Genomic DNA, 14,041 nt, shown 5'->3' on the forward strand with positions numbered 1-14,041 from the left:
TGTCTCTGTCTCTCTGTCTGTCTCTCTCTGTCTCTCTCTCTCTCTCTCTCTCTCTCTGTGTGTGTGTGTGTGTGTGTGTGTGTCTCTCTCTCTCATTCTCTCTCTCTTATTCTCTCTTTCTTTCTTGTTCTCTCTCTCTTTCTCTCTCTCTTTCTTGTTTTCTCTCTCTCTTTCTCTCTCTCTCCCCCCTGATAGCCCACTGCTCTCTTCTAAGACATCAAAATACCTTTTTCTTAAAGCAAGGAAGCCATATTTGATTACCATTAATAGCACTATGGTAGTACCACAGTATCTCCAACTAATATCAGAGGCTTTGATTTCTTTAACACACTCCATCTTTTCTAAGGAACTAACTATGTTGTCAATCTTTCAGCAGCACTGAAATCTCTCATTTCCCAAACATATCTTCTTTTCCTATAAATCAAAAAGCCTGGAGGGGCTCCCAGGGTGCACTTTATTAGAGAAAAAAAAATAGGAACCATTTTTGTGTATTTTTCTTTATTTCTCTTTTCACCAACCCATTCATTGATTTAGATTTGACATACTTTGGTTTTGGGGTGATAGGGAGGAGAGGAGAAAACAAAAAGATAAAAAGAAAGAGAGAGATGGTTCCTGGGCCACTTGTGCAAAACAATTTGAGGATTTAAAATGCAACTTTAAAAAGATTATGTTTTATAAGAGGGACTAAGGCATGAACAGTAGGATCAATATTATATAGGAAAATCTTTTAAATTTGAGCCCAGTTTCCCCAGAGACTAAGTTGAGATAAAGGAATCGGTGTACCCCAAGGTGTTGAGGGGAAATGTTCTACTCTTGCTATATGTTGGAAGTAAACATCATAACACATGTATAACCCAGATCAAATTGCTTACCAACTCTGGGGAGAGGGAAGGAAGAGAGGGAGACAATTTAGATCATATAACTTCAGAAAACTTGTGTGGTATTTTGTTGTTACATATAATTAGTAAAATAAAATATATTTATAATAAAAAGAAGTAAATATTCTTGTGTAAAAATTAATTGATGTTAAATGGTTAAATGGAACCTGGGACCAAGTGGTGGGGGATAGGGAAAATATAATCAGTGGGGGCTCAAGCCAATGATGGCAGAGAAGGCATCCCCCAAAGCCCTCCAAAGTGCCCTTAGAATCCTGGGGGGAAAAGGGGAAGGGGAAAGAGAATATGTAGCAACATGGCTCTGGGATAGTGGTTCAAAATAAACTTGCTATGGTAAAAACAGATTAATTTGATGATTTGAGTCTGAAATTTGAGTGAAGTGAGGTGAAGGAAGAGAGTGGAAGGAGGCTTCCAGACTAGGAGCTTCAGAGGTATCCAAGATGTTGGTTCAGACTAGCACACAACACAGCCACTATGAAAGGAAGAGAAAGAAGAGTTAAGCCCTTACCATTTATATCAGAGTATTCAAAGAAGCACTTTTAAGGTAGCAAATAAACAGATATAAACTGAGTACCCATCAGTTGGAGAATGGCTGAACTATGATATGTGAATGGCATTGAGTAATCTTGTGCCATAAGAAATGACAATTATAAGGGATTCAGAGAAGACTGATATAAACAGATATAATAAGCAGAACCAGGAGGAAAATGTACACAATCACCAAAAGAACCACCATGAAAAAAAACATTCATTGGCAAAACTGGAAACTGGAAACTCATGCCAGAGAATAAATGATGAAACATTTTCTTTCTTCTATTTCTTCTCAATACAGAGGTAGGAGTCTATAGGGCAGTGATGGTGAACCTATGGCACATGTGTCAAAGATGGCATACAGAGTGCTTTCTGTACGCATGCATGCTGCCCTCCCCCACTCACAACACCTCTGGAGTTCATTACTAGAAAGGCAGAGGGACTCAGGCAGAGTTGTTCCCCTCCCCCTCTCCACCATGCCTAATGACATTTTTTCACATCACCTGTCCCTCTGCCCAGTTTCCCAATGGGAGCATACAGCAAATAAGGTGAGAAGCTCACAGGTGGCAGAGCTGGAGGGGAGCAGAGCATTCAGGCTACTCCCCTCCCCCTCTCTACACTTACTAAGGTCATTACTCACTTCACCCGCTCCTCTGCCCAACAACCCAATGGGAGCACTTCCTCCTTCCCCTGTATGAGGTAAGGGGGGCTAGGGGGACAGGGGGCACCTGGTACTCAGTGATGGGGGGAGGTAGGATGGGACATAGCACCTGGTCTCTAAAAGGTTCACCATCACTACTATAGGAACAGAAGGCTGCACTAGTGATCTCCCTGACCATTAGTTCTGCTTAACTATTTTCCTTTGTTATACAGATGGGCATCTCAGGCAGTGACTGTAGTGTAAATGTAAAAAATATCAAAGAACCATGTTTTTATTTTTTTAAATGAGGTCACTACAACCAAGGGCAGCTGACATGATTTTTTTGGAAAGAGATGGTTCCCTACTACAAATGTACATGAGCTTTTTACATAGCCTCTACCTATGTGGTTCAACTCAGTGAATGATAAGAAACTAACTGCTCCTTCAATCATGTATGGCTAAAACCATAAACTCACAAAAATGAGACTTGGACACACAGTAGCTCTACACCAATTGAAATCTTCTAAATTATTTTTTAAATTAAATTCATCATTATGATATAGGATGCCTAGAAAATCCCAAAGCTCTCTCTCCATCAATTTTCTTGGCATTATCAAAAAGGAATTCTTTAAGACACAGTTTGATAAGTGGATGGTAATATTTCTGTTAATGAAGTGCAAAAACTGAGGCAAATTGAGGTGATGTAATTTATTCTAGATCAGTGATGGGCAAACTACAGCCCGCAGGCCAGATGCAGCCCCCTGAAATGTTCTATCTGGCCAAGTGACATTATTTCTAATCTGATAAATACAATGAGTAGGATACAATACAATGAAACTTTGAAAGAGTTGCCTTAGAAACAGATTGACAGATGAGCATTTCCTTTCCTTTGCCCCCCCCCTTTAAAATGTTTGCCCATCACTGTTCTAGATCCTTTGACGTGATTACTCACAAAACCCAGTTGCTGATCCCACTGTCTGTACATTAACTATTCAATTCAATTGGAAACTTCCATGGAGAAAGGGTCAAATGCTCCCTCCTGTAGGACCTGGCTAATCAATACATTTCAATGCCTCCCATCATAACTTCACACCTAGAAAATGTTCATGGGCTCCCCAGACTGGCATTTTAATTTTTTTCCCCAGGTGGAACATTATACTCATTATATTTTACATGGTCTAATTTGTTTATTTTCATCTTGTCAAAAGACTTTGGTTTAGGTCCTTGTTCTACCACTTAGTTTAGGCTGTATGACTAGACAGATCATTCCACTTTCTGAGTCTCTGTTTCCTCATCTGTGAAATGGAGACAGTCCTTGTATTACCTACAAGACACAGCTATGGTGACAAAAGCATTTAGTGAATCTTCAAGTGTTATATCAAAGCAACCTACTAGAATTATTGGCTGTCTTATTTATGTGTCTAAATATCTCTTATATATGCCGTGTCTGCCTGTCAAAGTATTAGGCATTATTTTTTTAACCAATCATTTGCACATCCTTGTTCATTTAAAAAATCTGGAGTAACAACGTTTAGGGCTCTCCCTCATTTTCTCTTCATATTTTTTAAAGACTTCATTTTACAGACCCTTCTTTAGAGCATATCTCTACTCAATCACATATAGGGTATTTTAACCAGGAGATGGAAGACCAGTACATATTTCTGAAGGCAAACCATATTTGTTTTATGTTGACCCAGTCTGGATAAAACTAAAGAATCAACCACTCTTTAACCAACTGGGAAAGTACCTAGAAGCTACTTCAGGAGGTATGTCTATTTAATTTTAATGCCAACGCTGTGGGACAACGATGATGCATGTCTTATAAATGGCTTAGAATTTGGAGTGTAGTTTTTGCTTAAAATACATGTAATTTAAAATTTTGTGCAAAAGAAGATAACTCTAGCCTTAGCCTTCTCCACCCCACCCTTACCAAGATGTGCATCTTTGACTTCTGGAATTGAGATAAGGATGAAATAAAAACAGCATTGGATTTATATCATTTCTTTTCATCTAGGCATTTCAAAGTACTGTTGGCAAGTGGTGTCCTGCCAATCTAATCCCATTTACCTCTGCCAGAGAGAGCTGGACAGTGCCACTGTGGTCCTTGTCCAAGAGACTGAATATTTCTAAAGAGTTCAAAGAAAGAATGCAATTAGACATCTAGTGATAAACCATAAACCACCCACACTTCTGCTGTTGTTCTGGGGCCCCTCCTCTCCTCATCCCACAATCAAAGACTTTTCTAATCTTAATCCAAGAACAAAGCTGGCCTACTTTGTGAAGAGTTCTGCCTGCTCACAAGTTTTTCCTGCATCCCCCAATAATCTAGGGTGTGGATTATCTGGTCCCTCTGCTTCTTTCTCTCTGACTGCCTGCCTTTTGACCATCTCACTGATTTCCATCCCACCTTCAGAAAGCAACCAGTGGAAGCAAAGGTCCACATGCCACTTAGGTTAGATTGGATTCCCTGATCCCTGAAATCTAACCTCACTTTTGTGACTTATTATTTAAATGATATTGGCCAATTCAGCTGAGCGCTCTCTGGGCCTCGGGTACCTCATTTGTAAAACTGAAACAAATGACCAGATAATCTCTAAAGTCTCTTCTGACTCTAGATCCTATGAAAAACCTGGATGACCTTTCTAGTGGCTTTTAGGAAGTCATAAATGTGTCTGAGATACCTCTAAGCTCCAAGAGAGAAGACATCGTAGGAACTAGAGATAGGTGACCTTGATGGCCAACTGGTCCAAACCTCTCATTTTACAGATGAGATAATATCTCTTACAAGCATTTAGTATGGTACCCAGAACATAGTAAGTGCTCTATAAATGTTTTTAAAAAGAGGTAAGGAAAGTAATTAAACTTCTCTAAAAAGGAGAAGTGATTTGGTGAAGTAACAAAGATAGGTGGCAATATTCAATGTGTCTTCATCTATGTAGCTATCATCCAGAATATTTAATTCAGGGATATACATAGATAGAGAGATTCATATATATGTATACATCTATATTCCTATATATACACATATATATCACTTATCTATATACAGGCATGTCTATGGGCTCAGGAAATATTTGTTGAATAAATGAATGATGACTCCAACCCCTTCCCCTGAAGGAGAAGGCAGCCACAGGACCTCAGACCACAAACAGCATCTGTCCAATTTGTCCTATACTTTGCCCTTTCTGCCTATGCTCTCTCCCCAACTTGTGGGAAAATATCATGGTTGTATTTGACCCTTTAAGTCCCACAAAAGCAGTGGCAGGCACCACCTTAGGACCCTGCCTCCATCAATGGGGAGTGGGACAAGGAAAAGGGGCGACTCACTGAATAGACTCTCGAGACGCATCATGCAGGCAATGAAGCTGTCGAAGTGAATGCTGAGAGAGCTGCCCCCATAGCGCACAGCAATTGCCTGCTGTACCTGGTTGTTCAAGGTGAAACCTGGAAGAAAAGAATGGAAAGGGTTTGGAGAAATGGCTGCATCTTTTCTTTGCCCAGCAGAGACCCTACGCCCTCTTTGGGAATGGGAGTGGATGAGGAAGGAGGACGACAGAGAAGTTTTACTAAGGTTTTGCATAAATTCATAAATCAATTTAACCCTATTTAGATTATTCTAGTTTCATTCATTGTTTATGTTCCCTATGTATGTATATATGTTTCTGTTTATGTGTATGATGCATTTTATGTATAATATATACATATGTATATGTGTCTAGACATTATATATGTATATTTATATATACTTATATAAAGTGGTTTGAGTTTGGCTTTTTTTAATAAATAAATAAATTTATAAATCAGATAACCAAATGGTCCTTCCTTGGCTCCCCTCCAGTTGATGATACATGTGTCTGATTGATTTCTTTTTAGTAATTCTGGACAGGGTCCACTTATCTGATATGGGAGCCAATGGTAAAAATGTTCCTATGAATGTTAGTTGTCTTGTTGTTCAGATAAGACATTATCATGAAACAGAATACTCCAGAAAGCCAAGAGAAAATGGATGGCTGTTAATCAATCACCAAACATTTATTGAGAGCCTACTATGTTCTAGCAACTATGCTAAGCTTTGGGGATACACACACAGCTCCTGTTCTCAAGGAATTTACATTCTAGTTCATATGAGATGATATGTACATATTCATATGTATAAATATATATATATAATAAAAATAACATAGACACAAAATGATTGGGGCAGAAGAGATAGGAATTAGCAGCTAGGAAGGCTTAAGGCTGAGGATTTAAACAAAACCTCCAGACTGAGGTCCAGGAGATCTTGAGTTCAAACCTATTCATGATCAAAACTTCCAGAAAGAGGTCTGGATTCATCACTGTGTGCCGTCTCAATTTTCATCTGAGTATTTTTAATATTCACATAACAAAAGTAAAGGTAGGGAGTGATGAAAAGACAACTGTCAGGCATCCTTTCCAAGTTCCTTGCACAACAGAACACTAGGGAATATAGGGAAACTACCAGAATTACTGATACCTTTCCCCAGATAAGAGTTAAAGTTCTTAGGAAAACTTAAAGTAACACACCATATAGGAACTAGGGGTATGCTTTGCATAGAGTAGATGCTCAATAAATATATGTTGATTTTTTTTTTGGACCAGACATAATTTCACCAGTATGAAAGATCAGCATTAGTTTGGCAACAATTATTAGAAAGTTGCTTCTTGCTCTGTTTGTTTTAGTTATGAAACGATCAATAATCATAATGACATTATATTTGTATCTCAATTTTAAACTTGAAAATTTGGGTCTCAAGACCCTGTCCAGAGGTCAGATCCCCACCTGCTTTCTTGAAAGCCATTCTCATCTCATGGGCATCGATGGTCCCTGAGTGGTTAATATCGACTTCCTGGTAAATCTCCTGAAACAGAAAAGATATGCCAAGCAAAAAAAAAAAATTCTTCATGAATCTTTCAGGAGTTCATGCTCTCCCTTCTACCCCTCCTGATTTACTGCTAGGGTAAAGCTCTGCACTCTCTTCCCAGAAGGGGTAAGAACAGAGGCAAGTATTTATCCAGAATACCAGAGTAAGACAATCACTGTTGCTCTAAGACGGTAAGTGCTTTGATTTAGGGAGTTGGTATTTGGGTGTCTAACTTTTCTCAAGTTTCCTACTTATCCTGTCTTCAGCTATAACATAAACAGGCACTGTAGTGATAACTGGAGAATTGAGGAACTAGATAACACAGGAATGGTTATTCAGGATGCAGTTAGAACTGGGAAAGGGAGAAAGTTTGAAGGAGATAGAAAGAATTCAATGGATAGTTACCAAATATTTCTGAATCTTCAGCCATAATGTCTTGAGTTCTTCACGTCCCAAAGTGCCTGTCCCATTATTCTGGACATGTTAAGGACATAACATATAAACAATAACAGTTAATAGCAAAGTTTATGCTCTGCATTTTTTTTTCCAATCTGAATGGATCATCTTATCAAGTGTCAGCTTTAGATCAATCTCTTGCATAAGTCTTCTAAATTTGCCTCAAGACAAGTAGAGTGCTGCCTTGGGATTGCCAAGAAATCAGAATTCTGGAGATGAATGCCTGCTATTTGGACAAAAAGTCCCCCAAGAATTTCTTTCTTTGAACCCCAAGCAATTTTTCCTGACCCTGTGACTGATAAGGGCTTAGTGACTGACAAGCTAGCTATCCTTTGGCATTCTCTGGAAAGAAAGTTGACCTGTGAATCTAGAAAGAAGGAAAGTTGTGAATAGCCCTGAAAAGCAAGGAGTAGTCATGGGAGCCAATGAGAAGTCACAAAGAGCAGTAATTTCTTGTTTTTCAGTCATGTCCTATTCTTTGTGAGCCCATGGACTGTAACTATCCATGGGATTTTTTTTGGCAGGAATCCTAAAGTGATTTGTCATTTTCTTCTTCAATGGATCCAGCAGATCCTTTGGTCAGACGATCAGAAGTTAAAGGACTTGCCCAAGATCATACAGCCAGGACTTCTTTGAAGTGGGATTTGAGTCCAGGTGCAGCATGCTAGGCATACAGAGGTTGAGTGACTTGCCCAAAGTCACACAGCTAGGAAGTATCTGAGGCTGAGTTTTAATTCATCTCCCTGACTCTAGACCCAGTGCTCTTAACCACTGAGCCATAGCTGCCTTTTGAGGGAAGTAGTATAATGAGATTATCATTGAGGATTAGCGCTATGTGGACAGATCATGCATCAGATATGTCAGGATGGATGCTGTATCTGAGTTCTATTCTCCAAATCCACCCCCATGTCAATGATTTTTCTTTTCCCTTACTCTTAGACTCCCTTGTTCCCTTTTCTGGAGAGAGTGAGAGCCTGAAGTTTTTTTCCCCCAAGAACCAGAAAAATCTTTTTCTTATAAGTTTATTTCTTTGTTTAAATGTTTACTTGGCTTCTTAAGCAGGCAATTGAGATAAATACTTAACCATAAGTATTGCTAATGTGGATGCACTTATTGTGAATGCACCAGATGGGGGTCTGCATCCTAAGAGAGGAGGAGGGAGAGGGAAAGAGAAAGGAATAGAGATTTTGAAGCAGCAGTGATTTTTGCTTAAAATGCATTGGCTAGGAGCTCAGAGCTGAAAAAGAGAATTATTGATTCATTTTCACAACTTCAAGGGCAGAGAAAGAATACTTATGCCAGGATCCCTTTAGGCAATGAATGAGTCAGCAAACACTGGGGATCTGTGACTCCCTGGGCTAGTACTGAAATGGGTTTCTGTCATCACTTTCCCCAGGCTTAGTTCAAGAAGAAAATCCCTCCCAGACAGGAAGAGCCTAGGGAGTGACTAAAGAGAAAGTCTGCTCCAAGGGAAAGGTAGAGCATCCTAGAAAAAAGTATGTGAGGGAGGTGGGGTATAAGAGTGACTGACAGCCATACCAACAAAGTACCACTTATTGATGCTACACCACCTCTAGACATCTGATGCTATTATATCTCTGCCTAGACCTGGAGGTACTTTTTCAGCATAAATATATATATAACTAAAAATCTTACCTCTTACAGGAAGCCTTCCCCAATCTCTCTTAATTCCAGTGCCTACCTTTTGTTGTTTCCTATTTATCCCGTATATAACTTGCTTTATATATAGTTGTTTGCATGTTGTCTTTCCCATTAGATTATAAGCTCCTTGTGAGCAGGGACTGTCTTCTGCCTCTTTTTGTATCCCCAGTGCTTAGCACAGAGCCTGGCACATAGTGAGCTCCTAATAAATGTTTACTGCTTGACTAATTATGAATACCTGCCTTCTTATAATGTTCATGTACACATACAAATCTTCATTAAGGTATGGTGGGAGTAAGAGCTAAGAGGGATTCTAGTGAAGAGTAAGAAAGATTCTACAAAGAGTATATAGGATTTAGAACTTGAAGAGAAATTAAGGTCAGCTAGTCCAGTTTCCTCTGAGACCCAAAGAGATAGTGATGCCCTTGGTCACACAGGTAGTAACTAGGAGAATCAGAATTTGAACTCAGGTCTTCTGATTCCAAATCCAACATTCTATATACCTTGCTAGTCTATCTCCCAAATCTGAGAAGACCCAGCAACATCTAAAAGTCTGAAAGAACCTAAAAGACCTCTACAGTGAGATCTAAAATTACACAACTCCAACAAAATTTTTGGCAGCAATGCCAATAATGAGGAAGGTCATCAATTCTCATGAGGTTCAAAAACTCTACAGCAGTGGCCTACCTATATTCTATAAATATATGAAATTGCTAATTCTCAACACTATGATTATCTGTCTGCCAATTACAAAAGATGCCAATGTTATCCTCCCAAGGACAGGGACTGAAAAATGTTTGTGGGCTGGGTGTGGTGGCACATTCCTCTGGCTCCTGCTATTCAAGAGGCTGCAGCTGGTGGATCTCTGGAGCTCATGAGTTCTTAGCTGCAGTGAGCTAAGCCAATCAGGTGTCCATGTTTGGCACCAACATGGTGGACCCCTGGGATTGGGGAACCACTAGGCTGCCTAAAGAAGGGTGAACCAGCCCAGATTGGAAAATAAAGCAGACCAAAATTTCTATGTCAGTCAACAGTGGGATGAGACCCATGAGTGGCCCCTTCACTCCCAGCTTGGGCAAAAATCCCTGTGTCAGGAAAGGAAAATAAAAGTTTGTGTGTTTTTACAACTACTCTTGGTGGTAGGTGCTGAGCCAATCCTTGATATTCTGTAAGCTGCCTAAACAGCTTAATGGGGATCACTTAAGGAATGAGAACACCTGTAAGATGGGGGATGACAACATCACAGCAGCTCTTGTGGAGCAAGGAGACAGATGCAAATGCCAATGTGAAGAGCGAGTAGTTGCTGCTTAATGTTTTTCTATCAGACAACCCTTAAAAGGAAGCTACACCGGCAGGCCTGACTTGATGAGAATGACTCAGTGATCAAGGAGCTATTTGTAGCAAAGCAAGGAAAACACTGTCAACACCCTGTAGATTCTCACAATGTAAAAAATTAAGTGAAGAAGGATGGGAGAGGGAAGAGGAGGTAGATAGCTCAGTGGATTGAGAGCCAAGCCTAGAGACAAAAGGTCCTGGGTTCAAATCTGACCTCAGATACTTCCTAGCTATCTGACCCTGGGCAAGTCACTTAACCCCCATTGCCTAGTCCTTTTCACTCTTCTACCTCGGAACCAAAACAGAATATTGATTCTAAGATTGAAAGTAATGGGTTTTAATTTTTAAAAGAAGCATAAGGCTCCATGGATGGATAGGCATGAAGGTTGAAGACATCTAGGGCCATGCCAACGAGCACCATGATAAGCTCTAGGAAGAGGACATTCATGACTCAGTCTTCTTAACCAAGGACAGTGCCTTTTATTTGTATGTGTGTGCATGCATGTGCGTGTACGTGTGTGCACGTGTGTGTGTGTGAGAGAGAGAGAGAGAAAGAGAGAGAGAGAGCATGCACACATGCACACACATTCTCACTTTCCAAAAGGGCATTCTCCTGGCATTCTTTTCTTTTTTTTTAAACTCTTACCTTCTGTCTTAGAATCAATCCTATGTATTGGTTCCAAGGCAGAAAAGCAGTAAAGGCTAGGCAATTGGGGTTAAGTGACTTGCCACATTTAAATCCAAGACTTCTCATCTCTAGACCTGGCTCCCTATCCACTGAGCCACCTAGTTGCCCCCCCCACCCCACCATTATTTTCTAATAACACCTACTAGAGTGCTATAATAACACATGGCAAGTTATTCTTATTCAGTCAATAAGCATTTATCATTAAGTCCCAACTAAAATCTTACTTCTAAAGGAAACCTTCCCCAACTTCTCTTAATTCTAGTGCCTTCCTTCTGTCAATTCTTCTGTTTTTATTTGTTTGTATATCTTTTCGATCGTGAGTTCCTTGAGGGCAGGGACTGTCTTTTGCTTCTTTTTATGTGCCCCTAGCTCATAGTGCCTGGAATATAGTGGGCTTCTAATAAATATCCTAATAAATATTGATTGATTATGAATACCTACCCTGTTATAAGCACTGTCCTAGGTGCTGAAGCTACTCTTAAGGCACTTCCATTTTCATTGAGCTGTTAACTAAAGATTTGTATCCAACTATATGAAGCCATCAAAAAGGGTACTGCAGGGTCTAGAAGGGAGAAGCCAGAGTTCAAATACCAGCTCTTCTCCTTACTACCTGTGTGACTTTAGGAAAGAAGTCTCAACTCTCTGAGCTTCGATTTATTCCTAGATGAAGGCATAAAAAAGTAATTATATGCCAAACCCTGTGCTAAACCCTGGGGTTAAAAATTATCAAAGCAAACAAGTCCTGACTTCAAGGAGTTTACATTTTTTAACTGTTACCTTCTCTCTAAGCATTGATACTAAGAAAGAAGAGCAAAGGCTAGACAATAAGAGTTAACTGACTTGCCCAGGGTCACACAGATAAGATGTTTCTGAAACAGGATTTGAACCCAGGTCTTTCAGCCTCCAGGTATAGCACTCTATTCACTGTGCCACTTAGCTTTCCCAGTTTACATTCTAATGGAGGCAGTAACACATATAGAGAATGTGCTATCTAGGGAAGAATGCTTTGGTTTGGAAAGACAAAGAAATGATGAGTAGAGCTTTACAGAGAAAAGTTTTAGGGGAATAGATTAACAGCCATTCCTGTAGCAATGGCAGTATTAATTTCACTTCAGCTCTGGGCAGATCAGTATATTGTAAAGCATTTGAAGTCAGGAAGATCTGAGTTCAAATACAGACTTAGAGACTTACTAGTTGTGTGGCTCTGGGCAAGTCACTTGACCTCTGTCTGCCTCAGTATCCTCACCAGGAAAGTAAAGATTATAAAAGCACTTATAGTTTCTAATAAGCCAGCTTGACCACCCAGAAGAACACCAAACTTCTAGGGTCTCTTAGGCATGATCCTTTAGCAACAGTAGTATTACAGCTTTCAGTTTATACTTAAAACTTTCTATCATCAGCCTAAGTTTGTACTTTAGCCACAACCTACATTAAACTTTAGCTATGATTTCAAAAGGCAAAAAAGCTAGTGTCCACCACAGAGTATGGTAGGATGAGCTCTGCCACTCACACACTCTATGACCTTGGGCTGATTGTTCATTCTTCCATAGCTCCCTTTTTCCTTGTTGCAAAATTAAGAAGCTGAACTCAAAGATTTCAAAGGTCCCTTCCTGTTCTGAAATTCTGTAATGCTCAAGCTGCCCCAATCCAGGAACCATCCTCAGAATTTAATTATCCCTTCAGAGGTAAGCCCTCCTGGATCCAAAATTGTCAGGTACACGCCTCTTAGCTGACCCAAATACCTAGCCCAAGGTAAAGGAGAGGCTCTGGAATATCTGAAGTACCTTATCTCGTGCAACATACCAAAGAGCCCTGAGACCCAACATGCTGACTAAGCCCTCGTTTAGAACATGAAGGCAGCCAGGCTGGCAGGCAGGTAGACACAGGGACTTGCCTCTGCTGTCAGACTTGAAGGCTTGCTTGCCTGTTGTGCTCCCCAGTGTGAGTCAGCTCTGTTGAATACCAATTACAGTGGAGAAGCTGATGGTAATGAGAGTATGCACCTCTGCCTGCTGAGTGGTTGCTGGAGGGAAGCACAGGCTGGATGCTGCAGCCTCCATCCCATGGTAAACAATTCCAAGCTTGAGTCAACCTTCTGATGCTACTCGGTGGGTTAGACATACTATAGTTCAAGCCCTGTATATATGTCTGCAGAAGTTCTTAGGGGCTGGTTCTGCAGACAGTCCAGTGATGTTTCCTGCAGAGGTAGCCAAGAAGAAGGTTCAAGAACTGTGATGGGACTAATTTTTGATATTCCAGGGATATGGGAGCTGGAGGGAAATGTAGAATCAATTCCATCCTCATCTTCCTTCAGCGACTGGCTAATTCCTGAAATTCTGCCTCTATAATTTCATTCCCTTTAGCTGAAAGCCTTGATCCCTTTTCAAATGAAAATACTCCTGGCAGGGGGTATAATACATTAATCTATGATCCTTCACTTATATCTTCATGCGAATTAAATATCTGATGGCAGATTTATAAGAAAAAAAGCTTTCTCCCCAAGACAGACTTCACCTGCTCTGCAACTTTGGGGTTCAGAGGATCCAAAAAAGTCAGACAGAGGTCAGGAGCTATGGAAAAAATAGTGAGCATAGTATTGTAGAAATGGTACCTGAGAGGGATTTGAAACCTGGTTTTAATATTTACTCCCTGTGTGACCTTGGGGAAAAGCCATTTCATTTCTCTTAGATTTATTCTTCTTCCAGAAAACTAGGAAGCCGATCTCTGAGATCCCTTGCAGCTCTAGATTCTTTAGTCCCACAAATCAAGAGAAAGTGACTCTGAAAGGATACATCCAAAAGGCCGATCATTTCTCTGCAGGTATTGATGTTGAATCCATCAAATTTCACGTCTGTTCCTAAATGTTTGAATAAAAAGAAGGAAAGTTTCAGAGGCACTTAAAGGCAGAGAAAATGATGTCCCTGGCAGAATGCCATAAAATGCATCAGCC

General features: G+C 40.1%; 1 protein-coding gene across 1 annotated transcript in view; it reads right to left on the minus strand.

Annotated features, from left to right (window-relative positions):
- Window positions 1–1,063: 1,063 nt before the first annotated feature.
- CAPN8 (calpain 8) overlaps window positions 1,064–14,041 on the minus strand; it is a 121,999-nt gene continuing 109,021 nt past the window's right edge. The window contains exons 16-21 of the mRNA XM_044672725.1: window positions 13,884–13,948; window positions 7,356–7,424; window positions 6,869–6,947; window positions 5,395–5,511; window positions 4,135–4,193; window positions 1,064–1,368 (exon numbers count right to left, since the gene is read on the minus strand). Coding sequence (XP_044528660.1) covers window positions 1,345–1,368; window positions 4,135–4,193; window positions 5,395–5,511; window positions 6,869–6,947; window positions 7,356–7,424; window positions 13,884–13,948 — 413 coding nt within the window. The 3' untranslated portion in view covers window positions 1,064–1,344. The remainder of the gene's footprint in view (window positions 1,369–4,134; window positions 4,194–5,394; window positions 5,512–6,868; window positions 6,948–7,355; window positions 7,425–13,883; window positions 13,949–14,041) is intronic.

Source organism: Gracilinanus agilis, chromosome 4 (assembly GCF_016433145.1).
Source record: "Gracilinanus agilis isolate LMUSP501 chromosome 4, AgileGrace, whole genome shotgun sequence".
Taxonomy (NCBI): Eukaryota; Metazoa; Chordata; class Mammalia; order Didelphimorphia; family Didelphidae; genus Gracilinanus; species Gracilinanus agilis.